Source organism: Blennius ocellaris, assembly GCF_963422515.1.
Source record: "Blennius ocellaris genome assembly, chromosome: 12".
Lineage (NCBI taxonomy): Eukaryota > Metazoa > Chordata > Actinopteri > Blenniiformes > Blenniidae > Blennius > Blennius ocellaris.
In genome coordinates, this window is record NC_137661.1 from 26,377,811 (window position 1) to 26,399,281 (window position 21,471).

At 41.7% G+C, this 21,471-nt stretch overlaps 1 protein-coding gene across 1 annotated transcript in view; it reads right to left on the reverse strand.

Moving 5' to 3' along the window:
* The window catches only part of naaladl2 (N-acetylated alpha-linked acidic dipeptidase like 2), a gene marked incomplete at both ends in the record, with an annotated part of 270,383 nt that overhangs the window by 200,996 nt on the left and 47,916 nt on the right, over positions 1–21,471 (reverse strand). The window contains 1 exon segment of the mRNA XM_080506621.1: positions 12,158–12,425. Coding sequence (XP_080362747.1) covers positions 12,158–12,425 — 268 coding nt within the window.

Genomic DNA, 21,471 nt, shown 5'->3' on the forward strand with positions numbered 1-21,471 from the left:
AGACACAGACACAATGTCATTTACAACGTCTGGCATTTAAACTCCAGCTTTTCAGAGCAATAGCAATAAAATGGCTCAGTTTTTTTTCCCCCCCCGACCAGCTGCAGAGCATGATGCAGAATCTTTGCTGAAACTAGTCTCACTTTTCTTGTTTTTTTTTGTGTGTTTTATTTTTTACACAGTGTAGGCGTATCTTTTCAACGGCGATAATTTTGTCTCACACCAACAGCTCAACTTTCATAAATCAAACTTGGAGGCTGCAGCGACTAATGATAGGAGTGCACTTGATTAACAGGTTCTGAGTGGGAGTGCGGGGAAACTTTTAATTGGCATGCGATCCCATTTCCTCTGGCTGGATGATGCTCCAGCTCAATACTATGAGATCTCGCAACTTAATTACGGCAGCCGGAGTCCAACACACGCTGCTCAGTGTTTGACCACCTCACTACTACACCCTGGACAACTGGACAAACTGAACTGGTATTATTTTTAGTACCATAACCATCACTTTCAATAAGGACGTAAGGAGGCAAGGCGCACCTCATAGCGCAGTCCCGCTACAAAGAGTGGTAAAATGTAGGGTCGTCAACGACGCAGCGACGTGACGTCATTACAACAATAATGGATGAAGAACGTAGAGTTGTGTCTGCAGGTCATGACAGCGGCTCAACTGGTGTCTGAAGCCGGGAGCTTCCTGTACCTTTCACAGTAAAAGCCGACAGTTCCAGGAGGTTCATTACAGACTTGTTGAGAGTGACGGAACATTCTAGTGAATTCCACAACAACTACAGGACATTAAAGACACACCATCACACTCATGGTTCTAACAATCCAGATCTCCCACATTTATCTTCCATTTTAATAATGTGTAGCGATAAAGGAGCTGAGAGCTGCAATGCATTATGGGAGTTTCTGTTTGTGGTGTTTTAAATGTAATTATTGGGGGTTATGTTAGGTTTGTAGTGTTGCTAATAATTGTGTTTTTGTTGCTTAGTTCATGTAGTTTAGTTTATTAGTTGTAAGTCGTCAACCAGCAGTGAAGAAGGTTTTGTGTGTCGTGTCGTCCTGGCATGGTCTTCCTGTGGGACTGTCAAAATAAAATGCGTGCGGCTCTTTGAGTGTTGTGTTCAGTGGGAAACGGGACCAAATGGCTCTTTGAGCGTTAAAGGTCGCCGACCCCTGGTCTAGTCGAGTCGACTAAATATAAGTGTTCCTCCACAACATCCAGTCATTGAAACGTCCGTCAGTCTGTTCTAGAACTGTCAGTTTCAATGTGCAGTACAGACACAGTTTTAGAAGTTGTATTACAAAGTGTGTAGTTTATCTTGTTGCTAATGTCAACAACAACAACAACATGGCAGTTTTACAAAAGATGTGAAAACAAACATGCCGATCCTCCGTAAAAAAAAACCACACTTTTCGTTTTCGTGTCTTACTTTTTATAAAATGTTCTTATCAAAGTCTTCGTCCGTGAAAAGGTCTGTTGACAAATGTTGTTGACAAAGTTATTGCTCCTGTTTTTAAACTTCCCTTGACTGTCGTTTCATTTTGTTTACCGTCATTCTGTCTAGTGTTTTGACTATTGCAGGTTTAATTTCAACATATTGGCCCAGCTGACGATGGTAACAATATCTATTACTATTATACTGAGGGTTTATGGTACAAATAGTGCATGGGAATCTATTTCTCATTGTACCAAATCCTATTGTCGAAATGAGGGGCTGCACAATTGCTAAAAGCGACTGTTGGCATGTTGTTTGTTGTGATACTTTGCTGTTTTGCCATTTTGCTTTTCTTTTCTTCTTTTATTATTATTATTGTTTCCAGTTGCCAGTAGTAGGACTCCCTCGCAAACGACATGTTAAATCTCAAGGGTTTATTCTGTTAATAAATAAACGTGGTTTAAGAATCGGAGGTCACTCAAGTTCACATACGTGTGAAAGCAGGCGAGCAAATACTTCTGTTGACAAAAACATCGTCACTGTAAATGTAAATCAAAACGAAGCATAAAGGTGACGCTTGGTAAAGAGTTGCTGAGTGTATATTTTGTCTTTTACAACACAGATGAATCTTTATTTAAACAGAAGTATTTGGTGTCGGCACCCATGCATTTCTGTATTTCTACAGATGCGGTTTTATTCTACGTACAAAATCTAAGCGTGAATAAAAAGTGTTGTAGAAAAACTGCCTCATTAGTCGCAGGAGTGTTTTGCTAATACTTTTTTTTTTTATATTTGTGATCAGAATTGTGTGTAACAAATAAATTGTTATTGTTTGGCAGCTTAGGAAAGTACAAAATACCATCTGTTGTCTGAAACCGAGACGTCCTCCATCTTGGTAAGTAACGTTATAGATGAACAACAACGATGAGAGAGTATATATATATATATATATATACGCTTTGGGACTGTCGTACTTTGCATCCTGCTGCAGGCTACAAAGAAACTTACTGCTTTAATACTTTGAGAGCAAACAAATGTCCTTGTGTGTAGAAAATCACGGTGAGAATTGCACAACAAGATCACACCTCATTCAAACATCAAACTCATGTTTGAACAATAAAAAAAAAAACATACTTTAACAGCTGGGAGCCAAAAAGGAAAATAAGTGGAGTGTGCCACGAAACTCGCTTTGTGCTTCCCTGCAAAGCTCTTGATTTGCTATTAACCAGACGGCACTGACAAGATAATACAAACTTTACAATACAGGCACTGAAATGGCAAATTAACCAGCATCTTTTAATAAGAATTTGTGAGAAAATGCTTCAGTTTATCGAAAAGATTGAAAACGATGCTAGTTAAAGTACATTATTCAAGAAAATGGGCTGACAGTTTTATATACAACCATAATAAAGGAGGTCATACTTGATTCATTATGAAACCATCAGGGGTTTTAAACCGACTTTCCCAGAAAGACCCTGTCGGGAACTCTGGTCCGGATCAATACAAACATTATTTAACACGCTAGATCCTTTTGTATTTGTTAATAAACACCAGTTAGGGAAATTCAACACTTCCTGTTGGTTATGACGTATTTACTGGGACATCTTGAGTGCATACCTCTTTAAGTGTCGTTACAATTTGAAAATAATGTTAACACACTTAAGTGAATTCTCTCACTTGAGGCCGATCGTTTGGTAATTAGTCCCTGATTTTACGGTGGTGCCCCGCAATTAGTCATTAATACACGGCACATATATTTCAAGTAATTTATAAATATATCAATTGCTTTTAGTGATTTATTCGGCTATAGTAATTGAGCTAAAAAGTAATCACTTCATGTAATCACTTATGATTAAATAACAATTTATTCCAATTAATATGTAAAGTCAATCATTTCTAATGTTTTTTAGTAATTAATCTATGACTTCCTGTAATTATTAATGATAAAATGGCAATTTTTTTCCCCCCAGTTAATAATTTCAATTCTTCATAAATTCCTACCAGTGATGCATTACTTTCAGTAATCTAGTGATTTACTGCGACTAACGTGAAGCCCGACAAGAGGAGGTAATTGAGTGACCATGATCCGTCTCTGTGTTTCTACCAACCCGTAAATTGCCTCGCCATATTCCTCATCAATGTTAAGGTTGCCCTGAGAGAGAAGAGGATTTCATTAAATTACGGAGCACATGTGCCCCCTCATTTGCATATTAATTACAAAAGAACATACTTCTGGTGCAAAAACTCCCATCATCCTCTCAGAGCTTCTATTAACAGAAGCCAGGAGTTGTACTCGGATAAACATGATGACACGGCGGCACTTTCTCAATAAGACTAATTAAACTTAATTCCATGTGGTACTCGTATATTTGGTTGTATTTAATGTGTGCAAATGATGAGCTGGCAGCTGGAGTGTCTTGTTCATTTACAGAGCACCTTTAAACACAGTCTGAACCGTGGGAATTATTTAAATGAGGTTTAATTTTGAGTCTAGTTGCCGGAAAAAAAAAACAAAACTGGGAAATATTCGACCTGCAGGTTAACTTTACATCTGCATCCTCTTTGTTTTAAAGGCAATTTGGGTATTTGAAGAGGATCTAGTATGTTTAAAGGGATCAGAGAAAAAGCCAAAGCATAAGGGAAACTCAGATTTATAGGTGTATTCTGGGAAGTGGATCCTTTACCGTTATTGAAAGCGGAGTGTTTTATTGTTTTATCGAGACAGTTACAATCTGCAAAAATCCTGAATACGAATCCACAATGTTTCCCTGGCGACGTCAATGCTCGTGTACGATTTCACGCACATGTTGTTAACCCAGTGTGTATACCCAGCTGGCTCTCGGGACCGAATGCACACATGTGCAACGAGTGTAAATGCACGAAACACTTTCCATTATAATGGGCTACTTCTAATTGGTGGCGTGGGCGGGCTGTGTGTAACAATTGTTTGCATGTGCGTGGGAGTTTTAGCGCTCTGGGTGGTAATCTCAGAACACGCGGTGAGCGTAGGCAGCGGGAGTACGGAGGTGTGCAACTGGATGTACAAGGTGGGTGGATACGTGGAGCCACTGGGGGATGGGATAAGCTCTCAAACCTTGCAGAAAATTAAAGAAAATACTACTAGATATATATATGTATGCATACACGTACATGCATGTATGTAGTAACTACACATTATGTAAATGTTCAGTGGATAAACACTGAAAACAATGTTTCCTTCAGAGTGTCATGACTCCCAGTCCATATTCTCCTGGGACTTGGTGCTTTTATTTTGACAGTCACCGTATAAACACTCCAACTTGGTCGCCTGTCCACTTGAATGTCGACGTTCTATGCAATTTGTGTCAAGAGTCCTTAGAATAGCTCATTAGAATAAGTCATAGGATAATGAAAATAGATCAGAAACTGGGCACAAGATGTAAAACGTCCAGAAAAAGTTGGGGAAACTCTAAAAGTGACTATTTTACAAAATAAGAAGAGCATAAACTACTGGCTGAATTCAATTATTATTTTTTCGGTGAATGTTCTACACGGAATACAACAAGTTGGTTTCTTATAAATCAAAAGTTGAATTAAACAAAATGGAAACAAGAAGATTGTGCTTTAAGTTTTAAGTGGAGAGAGTTTTTTTTTTTGTAACGGCGTAGCGCGATAAGTTGAAAGGAAGCTGAAGGAGGTCAGCCCGTTCATGAAAAGCAGACAACTATTGATTCCTCCCACTCCAACTTTACTACGCTGCCTTTTCTTGAAACTTTTCATACTTTCAGACCACTTCAAATGGATTTTCTCTCTATTCTCTATTTAATTGCACAATGAAATACACATTCAGAAAACTTCTCTTGGTTTATAAAGTGTTGACATGATGCGGGAGCGAAAAAGGAGAGATGTCAGTATTTCTTAAGACTAATTTAAAACTGGTTGAGGGAAACAAACATTCGACTAAGGGTTTGTCGTCAAATTTAAAGAATAACAGGGTAAATGATTTAATATCAGACACACACTGAGGTAGACTTAAAAATCCTTATCCGACAAATATTTCTAAATAAAACAAGCAAAAGTGTCCAAGAGGGGAAACTGCATGACTCGACACGACGGCACTGAGAAGATCTGGCAACAAGAACATGAGGGAAGCGATTCGACGTGTAATAGATGTCAAGGCTTCAAGTGAAAATGCATTATTTCTTTCTTTATAGCAGTGTTTTTCAACCTTTTTGGAGCCGAGACACACTTTTTTGTTTGGAAAAATCTGGAGTCACACCACCACCACCACCCGAAAATGTTAAAATGTGAAACTCTGTAGCCTCTATTAACAATATAAAGTCATTCTCATCAAAGTTTTATCAACAGGAATCAAGTAAATACAGAAGCAAAGTACTTTTTTTAATAGTGACTCCCTCAGTGTGAAACCTGGACCTGATGGATGAAGAGCTGAGATCCTGGTTCACATTCTTCCTTTTCAAAAACTTCTCCATCACTGTCACTGACACAGTACTTTGATACAAGATGGTAGCAGGAGGTGGAGATGAACCACACTGACGTCTGTCACTTTACATTTCACCGGCAAAGTTCTGTGCTGCCCTCTAGTGGTGAAGAGTATTTATACATGATTACTCTGCAACACACTGTCGCTGTGAGAGCAAATGTTTTTTTCGAAAAAAAATGTGAAATTGGATAATTTCCCACGGCTCACCTGACGAGATCTCGTGGAAACGCTGCTTTATAGGTCCTGTCCAATCGAGTCAAAGCAAACCCCGACCCTCCAATTCACAGAGACCATAAAAAAGACCAAGAACGATGTAGAACTTCTGCCTCTTGAGACATTTTTACTTTTGGACTGTTTCTAATTTTACATTTCTTCTTAGAAATGTAAAATTAGTCCAAGTTACCCCCCCCGTCCACCATTTCCATCCACGGCGTTCCGACTTTCTCCGACGTGGCCGTCGAGGAGTCTCTCTATGTTCTCTATGTTCCCCCTGCTGTGACGGAAGAAGTCCCGGGGCTCCACGGGGAGGCTGCCGTCTCACCTGGTTTGATGGATGGCCTCCTGCTGTGAAGGGTCTTCTATACCGGGAGCCCTTTCTGTACGACATGGATATTCACGTCACGTGGGAGGCCATTTGGGTACTTTCTCTGCTTGTTCCTCACAAGTCCTGCGGGTGTGAAGGTAACCGAGCCCATCTCTGCCGTAATTCTCTCACACCTCGCGCCGTTCTTCATCTTTACCGAGGCTCCTGTTATCCTGCTGATGACATCAGGAAACCCTCCGAAACTCTCGATAACGTGGCTTTGAGGGTTTTTTTGCTTTTTGTACCCGTCAGAAAAATGTAAATGGAGAATCAGATCGTAGGAATGGATCCGATGAGGTCACTAAACAGGAAGTGACTGAGATCTGAATAACGTTCGGTATCTAATGTCGCAGTCTGGCATCGTCTGCATGGAAGTTATATCGCATTTGCAGCGTTTCTTGTATTTTGGCTTTTTGGGTGACTAATTAATAAATCCTTTCCATTTACTCTTGAAGAAATCGTTCCATTATATTAATAATTAACTGGGATTAAATGGAGCAAATGTTCAAGTGCAATGCATCTGGAGCTCTGCTTTTTTTTTTTTTTATTCAAACTCATTTCTCAAAACTGCCTTGCACCTTTTGGGTCTGATTGTACTGAATAATTGATGGCAGTGTTCCGTCACATAATGCAAATAAATTCCTCCAAAGGTCCGGATATGCAAAACAAAGACAAGCTATTGTGATAGATCCAGGTGTAAAATGTTAAAAATTCAGCAGCAGCTGGTGCAATCGGCACCAACTTGCCAACACCAACAGGCCTGCCAACAACTGAATCAACATTTCTCACGAGTCTTACAAAACAACCAACAATATCCCATCATGATCTGAAACACATAATGTCCAAGATTTTCCTCTTAAAATGAAGTGGCGGCTGGCCGGTAGGGGACTCTGTCACTTCTCTTCTAATTCGCCGTTTGAAAGGAGAAATTTGGCAGAAAAGCAGCAAGTCCGGTTCAACTTTCCCCATCAGAGTTCTTTTTTAAACTCACGTAAACAGAAATGTGTTGAGAATTTTGCAAATGTGTCCAGGATTGTTGATGTTTATCGATGTTTAGATATGTTCATATTGATATATGGCTGAAAATCCAAAAGCGTAAGAATAAGCACATACTTTATATATCAAGGTCCAATTTCAAAACGCTTTCAAACCTGAATTAATTTGTTTGAAAATATACCTGATATACATTGAGTTTTTTCTCTAAACTCAACTAAACAACCTCCGAAATACAATTCATTTTCTAAAAAGGGACTAATGAAGTGTTGTAATGTGGTACATAAACACAGTATATTTAAATGTATATAGTTACGACTTGCTGAAATCGAATGATAATGAAAAAGTCCCACCTCGGAAATGAATCACCAGCCGTCCCTGTTAAAATGGCTCGACAATATATTATGCATTAACATAAATAGTGTAACAGTTGGTGGCGAGAGAAGCTGGATGTTGTTCATTATGGAATACGAAGGTGTATTTAATTCTTCTCCACTTCCTGGCAGCAAATGCAGTTTGTTTAATCCCGATCAGTAAAAAAAACTCTGTCGGAGAGAAACTCGACAAACAAAAGGGAAAAGAAACTCACAGAAAGTCTTCCCATAAAGAGGTACAGCATGTTTGCACACGAAGGCGTCCAGATGGACTCACGTTTAGGATTTGAAAAGAATTCTGGGTTGACGTTGTATTAACGGCTTCCAATTGGTTCCAGAAACAAACCGTGCTGGCGTCATGTGCGTTGAAGTTGTTTATCTAAACCAGTGTTTTTCAACCACTGTGCCGCGGCACACTGGTGTTTCCGCGAGATCGAGTCAGGTGTACCATGGGAAATTATCCAATTTCACATTTTTTCTAAAAGAAACATTTGCTCTCACAGCCGCTGACAGCTGGGAGAGCAGTGTGCAGAGTAATAATGTAGAAATACTGTGGCGAGCTGTAGATTCATTTCTGCCAGCTGATCACCAGAGGCTTTTATTTTGACATGAACACACGCAACCGGAACTTCCTAACAGGACGACACTCCACACAACACATTTCTCACTCCTGGTTGATCACCAACATCCAACAAACCAAACTAGACGAAATAATTAACAATCTGAACCGAGGAACAAAAACACAACACAAACACAAATCAACACACACAACAACCCCGACAATAACCCTCCATAACCTCCGTCAACACATAACCTGAACTCCCATCATGCCCTGCAGCGACCAACGCCGTGATCGCTTACAATACTCTTCACCACTAGAGGGCAGCACAGAACTTTGCCGGTGAAATGTAAAGTGACAGACGTCAGTGTGGTTCATCTCCACCTCCTGCTACCATCTTGTATCAAAGTACTGTGTCAGTGACAGTGATGGAGAAGTTTTTGAAAATGAAGAATGTGAACCAGGATCTCAGCTCTGTGTTCATAAAAAAAAGAAATTGGGAAATACTTTTTTTTTCGGTATTTATTTGATTCCTGTTGATAAAACTTTGATGAGAATGACTTTATATTGTTAATAGAGGCTACAGAGTTTAACATTTTAACATTTTCGGGTGGTGGTGGTGGTGGTGTGCCTCCAGATTTTTCCCAAAGAAAAAAGTGTGCCTTGGCTCAAAAAAGGTTGAAAAACACTGATCTAAGGTACATTCAAAAACCAATTTCATACAACAGGACATCTAATGTCGCACCTTTAATCTATTAAAAAAAAAAAAGAATTTTCAGTTCCTTCTCTGATCTATTGAAGCTTTCCGTCAGAACACGGTTCCCCTGGTACCAATGAAACGGGGACACCCACTAGCAAGGCATTATTCGTCCACCACACTTGCCCTGGTCCTCGTGGGAATCCGTCACTAACACTATATTTAGTCGTCTAAAAGCCGCGTTTCGATCCGGCGAACCGCTGCTTTAATCCAAGGAAGTCATCTGGCGACTGGGTGGAGTTGGCCGAACGGACGGACGGAGAGGAGGAACAGAGTGTTGAAATTCAGAGAATCGCTCTAACTTCTCGTCCGCCCTCAGGCCGGGACAGAGGCTCGGGGGAATAACAAGCATCTCCTTCAACCCAGCCCCTCTGTCCCCGGGACACCGAGAAGGAGAACCACCTAAAAATAGTGCGACTGTATCTCTGAGCAGGCGACATGCATAATGACTTCCATTAATCTTCACTGTGGAAGGATGCCCCCCCCCACCCCCCACCCCCGAAAGATTAACCATGCATTTAAACGCGACACAAATACCGCGCTGGCGACGTGGAAGGTTTCAGCATCAACCGAGTCTTACCTTTTGAAATGCGTAATGTGTGTGCACTTCCTGTCTGGAACGGATGGCCTGAGGCGACGCTCGCACAAAAACTACCCCCCCCCCCCCCCCCCCCCACCCCCCACCGTCTTGTATTTACATAGGCACACAAATCGCTCTTGAACATGACCTATCGCAAACGGAAAATGAGATAAATGCTAAATACAGCCGGGTTTGTGCTCTCCTTGCGTCGGCGCGCTGAGTTCTCCTCGCACGCACCTTCGTCCTGATCGGGACCGGCGAGACGCTCGACTTTCCCCCCGACGCAACCAAACAAAAGTTTTCTTGCCTGAGGTCATACCGCGCTGCTCAATTCGATGGATCAAGCCGCCGTCATACATCTGGCCGCTGGATGTCATTGTGAACGCTTAGCCAGTTAGCCAGTTAGCCAAACCACCACGGCCTTACACCCATCCTATTCTGTTCAAAATCGCATTCCTCATATCCATCGCACACGAATCGATGACCCTTGATGTTGCGTGTAGATTAAGCTATCGTCAGTGACCGATTGAGGGAAAATGACAAACAAATAAAAAAAAAACTAGAGCTACACTCGGTAGAGCGCGGATATGTTTGAATCGAGTTAGCATCCCGAGTACAATAACTCATATCGACGCTAACTAGTCAGGTAGCAACATCACCGTGGAACACCGAGCAGGGTGCGTCTCCATGGCAACGGGCGCTGATCTCCTACATGAGGTGCCTCTCTCACCCACTTTGCATGGGAACAGTTTTTCACGTTTATTTATTTATTTATTCGAAAACAATTAGCTGCTACAGAGCAGGGAGCGTCTCCATGGCAACGGGCGCTGATCTCCCACATGAGGTGCCTCTCTCATCCACTTTGTATGGGAACAGTTTTCCACGTTTATTAATTTATTTATTCGAAAACAATTAGCTGCTACAGAGCAGGGAGCGTCTCCATGGCAACGGGCGCTGATCTCCCACATGAGGTGCCTCTCTCATCCACTTTGTATGGGAACAGTTTTCCACGTTTATTAATTTATTTATTCGAAAACAATTAGCTGCTACCGAGCAGGGAGCATTTCCATGGCAACGGGCGCTGATCTCCTACATGAGGTGCCTCTCTCACCCACTTTGTATGGGAACAGTTTTTCACGTTTATTTATTTATTTATTCGAAAACAATTAGCTGCTACCGAGCAGGGAGCGTCTCCATGGCAACAGGCGCTGATCTCCCACATGAGGTGCCTCTCTCATCCACTTTGTATGGGAACAGTTTTTCACGTTTATTAATTTATTTATTCGGAAACAATTAGCTGCTACCGAGCAGGGAGCGTCTCCATGGCAACGGGCGCTGATCTCCCACATGAGGTGCCTCTCTCACCCACTTTGTATGGGAACAGTTTTTCACGTTTATTAATGTATTTATTCGAAAACAATTAGCTGCTACCATCCCAAAATCTAATGGATTGGTCCTTGGATGAGGAGTTTGGTGAGTAGTTTTTGCGAAAACTTGGTAAAATACAGACAATCTAGAAAATACCTCGACAAAAACATAACCTTCTCGGCAAACTCTGTCGGTGAAGGTAAACATGTAAGATAGCGGTGAATGATTTAGTGAGAGTGGGACTGAGCTGTCTCCTCGCTAATAATTAATTGGAGGGTCAAGCAAGATTAGCCGCACCCTTCGATTACTACTCTGTTTGCGTTAAAGCCTGACGAAGTAAAAGAAGATGAGATGAGACTTATTTTCATATTGTGTCATGATGACATCATTAGAAGAGGTTGCTAATCTTCCTTAGCTTGACGCACAAAAAGCTTTGATGAGGCTACGTGGCGTCTAGTTTACATCAGAAATATCCCAAATAAAGCCTTCTACAAAAATAAGAGATACAAATCTACACTAAGTTTTTGTTCCTTCTCTTTAAAGTCTACTGTTTTTTTTCCCTCTTTCAATCACTTAATTAATCTATGAATTTTTTTTTTAAGTTTTCATAATGGCAAGACCAAAAATGGCTTTACATTGAGAAATCACAATAAAAATAAATTAAAAAAAACCCCACATACTCAATAATAGCAAGCTCTTATCACATTTCTTTTCCACCCATCTCTTGGACATTTTACTTAAAAGTAAAGATTAAAAGATGCCAGAATCTGTGAAAACCTCAGCGTTGGCATCTTCTGTACTCAGAAGAGCTCCAACATTTAAAACAGACGTCACGACCTCGGCACTACGACCTTCCCCGTTGACCCTTCGCCGGCCGTGAGCCCGCCGACCTCAACGACTGACAAAAAGACGATGACGAGGGGGCGAGGAAGAGCGCGACCGGCGTTTCGGAGGCGGAAAAGGTTAAACCAGCTTTTGTCTCTGTAAATGTCAACGCCGGGGCGGCGGCGGACCGTACCTGCACACTTCCCACGGAGGAGTAGGCGGCGTAGGGGAGCCGCTCCTTCGGCGGGTCGTCTGCACGCCGCTGGCCACACGGGAACCCGCTGGGCAGGAAACACTGGCGACTGGACGCGTCGGTGACGGTGTTGGGCGTGGAGCCGGGCACGCTCAGGAGGACCGTGTGATTGGACAGCTGGACGCCCGTCAGGCCGAGTCCCACCCACTGCTGGTAGAGGTACCTGGCCCTGGACTCCTCGCCGTCGTCAGACAGGCTGGAGAAAGACCTGCGGGCGACAGACGAGTGGAAGTTGGATGACACACACACACACACATATATATATATATATATATATACACACACACACACATACACAGGTGCGTCTCAAAAAATAAAAATATCCTAGAAAAGTCTGTTACAGATAATATTTATTCTAGACCAGGGGTCGGCGACCTTTAACGCTCAAAGAGCCATTTGGTCCCGTTTCCTACAGAACACAACACTCAAAGAGCCACACGCATTTTATTTTGACAGTCCCACAGGAAGACCATGCCAGGACGACACGACACACAAAACCTTCTTCACTGCTGGTTGACGACTTACAACTAATAAACTAAACTACATGAACTAAGCAACAAAAACACAATTACTACCAACACTACAAACCTAACATAACCCCCAATAATTACATTTAAAACACCACAAACAGAAGCTCCCATAATGCATTGCAGCTCTCAGCTCCTTTATCGCTACACATTATTAAAATGGAAGATAAATGTGGGAGATGTGGATTGTTAGAACCATGAGTGTGATGGTGTGTCTTTAATGTCCTGTAGTTGTTGTGGAATTCACTAGAATGTTCCGTCACTCTCAACAAGTCTGTAGTGAACCTCCTGGAACTGTCGGCTTTTACTGTGAAAGGTACAGGAAGCTCCCAGCTTCAGACACCAGTTGAGCCGCTGTCATGACCTGCAGCCGCAATTCTACGTTGTCACTGCCGGCCCTGACTGAAACATCACCGCACGCTAGTGCCTGGTACTTTTATTTTGACAGTCACCGTAATAACAATCCAACTTGGTCCACCAGAATGTTTGTGTTCTCTTATTGTGAATGTTTATAACATATTATTCTCCGCTGCATGTGTGTGTGTGGTTTCATTACAAAGACAAACAAAACTTCTTCACGGTTTCTCCCACTGCTGTGTAAACCGACATTGTTTTCAAAACATTGCCATGTAAACGCAGAACTTTTCTGCAATGAAATTTCGAAAATGATGCCTTTTCACTTGAAGCGTTATTGTGTATACAGATCCAACAGCCTCTTTGAACGTATTATGAATCATCAATATTGGAGAGTAAGTAAATCAAATTGAGAAAAATGTGACTATTTTGCTGTAAAATGAAAACTTTTCATGTCGTAGGAAACAAAATCTTTCGGGGGGGAAATATTTTACATTTTCCTGTTTAACTCCACTGTGGCGTAGTTTGTGCTCACTTACTGAGAATTTGAAAAAAAACTTGGTCCTTGGAATTCAGCAGTAATTTTGTCAGATCCATTGACACCAGTTATTTTTACAGATACGACGAGGACCGCGCCTCGATGATGAGTGAAGATCTGCACAAGCGTCTCTGAAGTGACCTTTAACGTTCGGCACGTTGAAAGACTTATTCGTCTCTTAAACAAAAAAAAAAGCGCTTGTGCTTTATAGCTCAGTGTGTAGAACATGCTCCTCTTTTCTTTTTTCCCCCTCTGCCACACAAACGTTAAAGATCCTCCCAGGAGCCGTTAAGTCTCCGCCGTCTCCATTTTCCTAATTGCAGGAAAGAGATGTCAATAAAATTTGATCCAGACCTTATTTCAAGTCTCCGCTTTGTTTGGTTCCTGGTGTTTACTCTACTTTATTGTTCTGACTCTGAGAGGACTGGACTCCAGCAATAAAGACCGGGGTTTTTTTTTTTTTGCCAGATTGCACCGGCTGCTTCTCCGCCTCTTGGCGAGAACAAACAAGTAATTCAGCTTTCAGAATTACCTGAGGCCCGAAAAGTAGAGCGGAGTCTTGAGGAAAAGGCAAATGCTGAACAAACCTGTCACTATTTGCCTTCGGGAATTTTTTTTTTTTTTTTTTTTTTTTTACCTTCATCACTTTGTAGGTTATCTTTGTGTTACAACGACCTCCCGTTTACGCAACAGTGTTGCGAACGACGACAAGGCCTGAGCCACTGAAGGCGAAACTTTTTGAAAACGCTTCATCTCCATGGAAACGGAGGCGGGGGAAGGGAGCGGTGACGGCCAAATGATGCTTCAAGAAGCCCTTTCTTCTCTCTCCAACTCCAACAGATGGCGCTATTGGGACTGGTTTGTTGAGCCGACAGCGCCACCTACTGGCTCCAGAAAATAAAGACGGCGGTTCATGAAGCTTCATTTTTGCCGCCGCGAGAAACCAGAATTCTGAAAACGCCTTGGCCTCCATCAAAATGATCAAATGCTTATAGAGAGGCAGACATATGGCCAAAAAAAAAAAAAAAAAAAAGGCTGTGGTAAATGACAAAAGCTCTGGATAAGCAGGATATTCTACATTTTAACACACAAAGGCTTTTAGCTCATTGTCGCAACAGGATCACATATTTGCAATATTTCATTAAAACCCGCGAGAAGGAAACGGCGTGACGACTTGTTTCCGCCTCTTCTTCTTTTTCTTTTTTTTTTCAAATTCTTGTCTGAACTGGTAAATGTGCTTCTGTGTTCAGTGAGAGAGTGAGAGCTCCATCAGCGTCGGCAGCAGAGGCCCCCCCCAACACACAATTAAGCCGTTCTCTCACCAGCAGGCCATGACTCAACGCCCGCCAGGAGGCCGTGTGTGTGTGTGTGTGTGTGTGTGTGTGTGTGTGTGTGTGTGTGTGTGTGTGTGTGTGTGTGTGTGTGTGTGTGCATATCCACTCCAACATGACACTTCACATGTTGAATCACTGGGATTGTGTCTGGGTTTCCAGGCATGTGTCTCAGTGCATTTGTTTATGTGACTTGTCTTGGGGGTTTTTCTTTTTTTCTTTCTTTTTTTTAAATAATTCATTTCTAAACTAAATGTAACCTCGGTGTCATGCAGCTAACAAAACACCTCCCACTCGCTCTGAAATGTTGAGTGTGGAAGCGAAAGCACAACTGCGCTCAAATTGAAAACATATGGTAACTGTTGACGTGTCGATGCTGGACGAAGCGCCTCTTTAAAGTCACATTTACACAAAATTCCAAGTGAAAAGTTTTCATTCTGGCATTCTCTTTGAAAAAAAAACAACGTTTTGAAACAATGGCTGTTCACACAGGAGTGGCAGAAATGGTGTAGTTTTCACGTTGGGCCACAAGTGGGTGCTGATGTTTGCGTTTGTAATATAATCATAATCACACACACACACACACACACACACACACACACACACACACACACACACACACACACACACACACACACACACACACACACACTAACCCTAACCCGGGTTCATTTAAATATCAACGCCTTCATTTCACAACTGCTCTGAGTCGTGGTTTGATTTTTATTCAATAACTAAATCAAGTCCGGTTCGATTAATAAAATAGAACCTTGTAAAATAAACGAAAGGACAAACTCTGGTGACGTGAAAACACTTTTTTTTTTTCACAGTAAATATTAACAAAAAGTCCATATTAACTCGTTTTGGCCAAATGAAGCAGCTTCTGCTGCTCATTAGAGCGAGTTCAACTGGATGACTGCCCCAAGTTGTCTTTTCTTAAAACTGACTCCCAGTTCTGTTTAACCCTTGGATGCACAACCTACCAATACCTACACTCTTCCACAAGTGGGGTCAAAAATGACCCCAATTCAAGTCAATGCGTTTTTGCAATATACTGGGTTCACTGTATCACTACCCACTTACACATGTGATGTCAGCAGTCTCACCACCCTGGAGGTAAAAATGACCTCCAGGGTGGTGAGACTGCTGACATCACATGTGTAAGTGGGACAATGTTGACAGTCAAAGTTGCATCAGATGTGAGATATGACATCAGATGTGTAAGTGGGACTGTCAGAGTTGCTAAGAATTAAAGTTTCATAGAAGATTCCACAGGAACTGCTTGGGGTCATTTTTCACCCCACTTGTGCAAGAGTGGGGTCGTGATACAAAAACTGCCATTTCTTAAAATTGATGAAAAAAATTAATAAAAATGCAAATGGCCTCATGTCACAAACATGTTTTTTGAGGAATACCTGGAATATGAATATATTACAACTTTTCATTTTAAAGATGTTGAATAATAACAACCCGTGGGGTCAAAAATGACCCCACGTGTGCATCTAAGGGTTAAACAGATCTTTAAGTACATCCATTGTCTCCTCTCCACCATATATCACAAACACTGTTAGATAATCACTGTTATCATTAATTAATAACTCGGTTTTATTATCTGCAGTGTTTTTTTGTTCATATTATCGCAATTTCTCCCCCACAAGATCCGAAGCCTCAATGTTTCAGAAAGAATGCATCCGGTCTCATTTCTGTACAAAGACAGTGGTCACTCAGAGCCACGCCACCACCGCGCAATATAGTTTATTAAAACTTTAATGGATCCACATTTCAGCCTCCACTAAAGCTGTCACTTCAGAAGGTTACAAGCCCATCAATATCACAGAGAGCTGTGTCCTGTTAAAAGAAGCCCCCCCCCCCCACTACTTCTTGACATTTTCATGCAGCCAATAGGCTTGAGCATGGACACCGTGTACATTGATTTTTATTTTTCTGCGGTATAATTCGAAGAAGAAGAAGAAGAAGAAACTGGGATTTGTCACCAAGCTGTGCAACCTTTTCCCGCGCTGGCAGAGATGCTGTGATTGTTTTGAAGTGTTAATACGAGCCGCATTTGAAGCCTTCGCGACCGTCTTTATCTGATGAGTGGATTGAATCCTCTCCTCTGAAGCTCCGCGCCCCACAGAGAGCCATGGGAAACTGTTTACTCAAACTTCGGTGAGCTGCGAATTGTGCCATGAAAAGATTGTTCCTTCTGGTTCTTTTTTTTTTCTTCCAATGTTTCGTTTCTTGTCTCTTTTCTCATCTCCTGCTTAATTAATTCTTTCGTCGCCACGGCGCTGACGGACGGGGCGAGGGACTGACGTGTCTTTTCATCGACATTTGAAATAGCAGTTCAAACACCGGGCTCCAAACTCCCAAGCATTACATTTCTGTGCAAGTCAAATGCTTCCGCATGAATAAAGATGAGAAATGGCTGCTTCAAAGTTCCGAGTTGCTTCCATTATTACACTCTTTTGTTTGAAATACAAAGAGGCAAATTAACTTTGGGAAAATAACCATTTGTGGCCATGATTTGCTTTGTGCCGTCAGGCCTCGGTGCATTTTATATTTGTAAATCTGACTTTGTCTGACTACTATTGTCAGATGAGAAGGTAGTACGCAGTGTATGCATAGAATTAATCATTGAATACTTTAGAAAAACATTTAGTTTTTTTTTCAGGCTGATCAGCAGGAGACAAGTGAAGGCTGCAGTGATTTTGGTGCCGCTGCAGTAAATACCAGTGACGTCACTGGATGTTTGCGTTGCAGTGGTTTGTCATTTCCCTGCACGCTGGTCGCACATCCGGCTGCTCATAGAGAACAGTGTCATTTCTGCTACAGAGACATATTCTCGATTGTGTGTTGATGTTTCATTAAAGAGTTATTGATGTCGGAGGTCCAAATCTGTGAATATCATTCCAACTTTAACGAACTTGAAAAGTTACAGAATTTCTTTGTCAGAAGTCGCGGCTCTGTGTTGGGTTGGTATCTGAATATTGGCAAGCATTTCCTTTTGATTCATCGTGTCCTGGTTGGTTAAAAGTTTGAAGCAATAAGGTCCTGCGCTGACTGCCTCGTGGTCCAGTCCTGTTGCAGCAGCATCCACACATAATACAAGTTACAAGTCATGAACTGTTAGGGAGGGATTGAATCTCTGAATCCCTCGAAGGTTTATGTGTTGGATGCAGATAAGTCAGACAAGGATCTCGGAACCTTGACGAGGAAAGTGACATGGTTTAATAACCAGGGTTTGATGTTCTTCATAGGCAACAGTTTTTCATCAGTTACTCAAGTTTTCCGGTATTCAGCGTCTTCCAGTGATAGATAAGAATCCACGATTCACTACGAGTCGCCGAATGATGTTGGGATCAGAATGGAGCCAATAGTGTTTCATAGGAAAGTCCAATACTGGGTCTGCTGTAGCATGTTGTTACGGTGGTTTCACTTCCAGCCAAAAAACTAATAATAATAATAATAATAATAATAGTCTGACAGACGGATTACAACAAAGTACGCGAAAACACTGCATCATCAGCATAAAGTGACATAAGTGGCAAATGTGTTGCAGACCAAATTAGTTGAAAGTGTTTTTAACCCAGGGAAGACAACGCACCAGAATAGAATAGAATAGAATAGAATCGAGCCAATGGAGGGCTCAAGATGTGCCGTCATGAAGATTTTGACGTAACGGTCCCACTTATTTAAACACGGTTACAGACGGTTTATCAGTCAGGGTTGTGTCTCGCCACACAAAACCAGTGGAGCAGGACTGAACTTCAGGCTGTTGACCTGGTCTGTCAGATCCACTCAGACTCCTCAGGGAAGCCAATCAACATGGTCTACATGGGATGTGCCCCTACGCCATATTAGCCTGGTGGTCGGGGTGTGTGGTCTGAGCGACGTGGGAAAGTGTGTCTTAGTGACAAGTCTCTACCTTTGGCCCGCCACACTGGGTATGTCAGCCTGTATGGCCACGGCTGGCAGCCACCGAGGATTATATATTATAATATATTCCAGCAGCGCACAGTTATTTTAATAGCTCATCCAGTTGTTCGGGAGACAATTGATTTTCTCAGTTTCCGTACACATTAGTCACATTTCATTTCTCTCAACCCCATTTGCATTTGTCACATTTTAAGACGTGGCTCACGCGATAGGAAATCTTTACCCGGGTGCCAGGCCACACTGTTGAGGTGGAAGCTAAGCGACGACAGAGGCTGCCAATAAAGGTGATTCAATGCTCCACTGGCTCTTCTCCGCTGTACAAGTCAGAAGATGGAAATTAGAAAAGCTTGTCATCTGGTTCAATGACTGATACCTGGACAGGAGTAAAATACAGTAGTACTATTGAATAAAACAATAAAGATTAATCATCTGGAACCGTTTTTCTTTTTTGTGTAATGGATAACTTTACTGATCCAGCAGACCTTCTTCAGTCATCATTTAGTTTGAGCACAAGCAGTGGAAGGGGATATTAAGTCCGTTTTGTTTAGAGGGAAAACCAAGATGACATGTGTTAGAAGGCATAACGCAAAATCCAAACAGTACTTTATTTATTCATTTAATCGTCAAGTTAGGAATTTCAGAAATGTAGAATAAACCTTTGAAGATGATAAATAAAGTACATTAAGTGTGTCTTTATATGCAGTAATGTAACAACATTCAACAAATGATATATAATTAAGTATAATATTAATTCTTATGTAAAGACTAGATAAGATTTAACCAAAATGCATGGACGTTTCCTGGACTCAAAAATAATAAATGAAAGTATTTGAAACATTAATTAAGTTAATTACATTTTCATAACTACCTTTAATGACACCCAGAGCTGAAAAGAGCTGATTAAGCTGTAAAGTCGATTTTCTTTAGTTTTAAATAATATTCTAATTACATTTTTCATTTAATGTTTACTTTTTTCAAATATGCCATTTACTACTTTGTTGTAATGAGTGTTTTTTTTAAATTCTTTTTTCCATTTTCACATTACTGTTTCCAGTCCTTACCTTGATCATTGTGTTCTAATAATGTCAGAGTTGGAATTGCATTTGAAGGAATCTCGATGCACGTAAGTCCTTCCCACACTTGACTTTGGCTTATTACACATTTGGCGATAATCTTGTGTTGCGTTCCTTCATCTTCCATTAGACTGGCTTTTACATATATTTTATTTAATCCTTCAGGTTTAAGTGGTTCATCACAGTTAATTCCATTTAAGACGTTCGACGCTGAACAGCTTTCAGACAGTGGAGGAGCGGCTCGTCGGCCGTCGTGCTCATAGAGAGAAACGCTTCATTAACTTGGCTTATAATAGAACACAGTATCTGGTTTTGTGTTCCTTCGCTATCAGTGACGGCGTGTTGTCCAGAGAATAACGGCAGCAGTCAGTCAGTCAAGTTTAAACAGGTGGCGTCGAAGGTGTCGGTGGCGACGGTGGAAGTGTCTCGGATGATCGATGCAGAATTGGAGAAGACAAAAGTGAAAATGAAAAATGCAGAAGCCGCAGGGCACAAAACACAAACTCTTCCAAGCATTCCACCACAAGCCCTGCATAAATCACATCGTTGCACGACTCCAAAAATCCGAGTTTCTCCGCAAGTTCGCCAGAGCTGGGAAAGCAGACGTTCCCTCCAGCTGCACCGCTCAGACACCACTCACCGTCCTCCGCAAGGAAACAAAGCAAAACAAAGGGATGAGGAGCAGCGTAGAACCAAGAATAAATAGGTTTTTAATCCAGACAGGGGGCAACAAAAGAAGTTAAATCTACGGTCTATTGGAAAGCCGGAGAGAATGACAGGGTTCTACGTCCTGATTTAACAGAAGTGAGTGTGTGAGTGGTGCTCAGGACGTTGGTTCCACAGGTGGAGGAGGTCGGAACTAGAAAGCTGCTCCACCTCGTTTCTTCTGGGGAAAACTCGGTGCGCACGACAACGTTCCACGTTTTCCCCGTTGCTCGTTTTTGTAACGAAACCGCACAGACGTGTGTGCAGAGAAGAATAAGCTCTAAACTATTAACAGAGTACTGCAAAGTAAATGAACTGGAATATTACAGTATTGCAGCCTAATGTGGTCGTGGGATTAAAGCAGGAGAACCAAGAAACAACTCTGGATCGGGGGAGGGATGGAGGGATGGATGGATGGATGGATAGATGGATAGATGGATGGATGGATGGATAGATGGATGGATAGATGGATGATGATAGATGGATGGATGGATGGATAGATGGATGGATAGATGGATGATGATAGATGGATGGATGGATGGATAGATGGATGCTAGATGGATGGATAGATGATAGATGGATGATGGATGGATGGATGGATGGATAGATGGATGGCTAGATGGATGGATAGATGGATAGATGGATGATAGATATATGGATGGATGGATGATAAATGGATAGATAGATAGATAGATGGATGATAGATGGATAGATGGATGGATGGATGATAGATGGATCGATAGATGGATGGATAGATGATAGATGGATAGATGGATGGATGGATGGA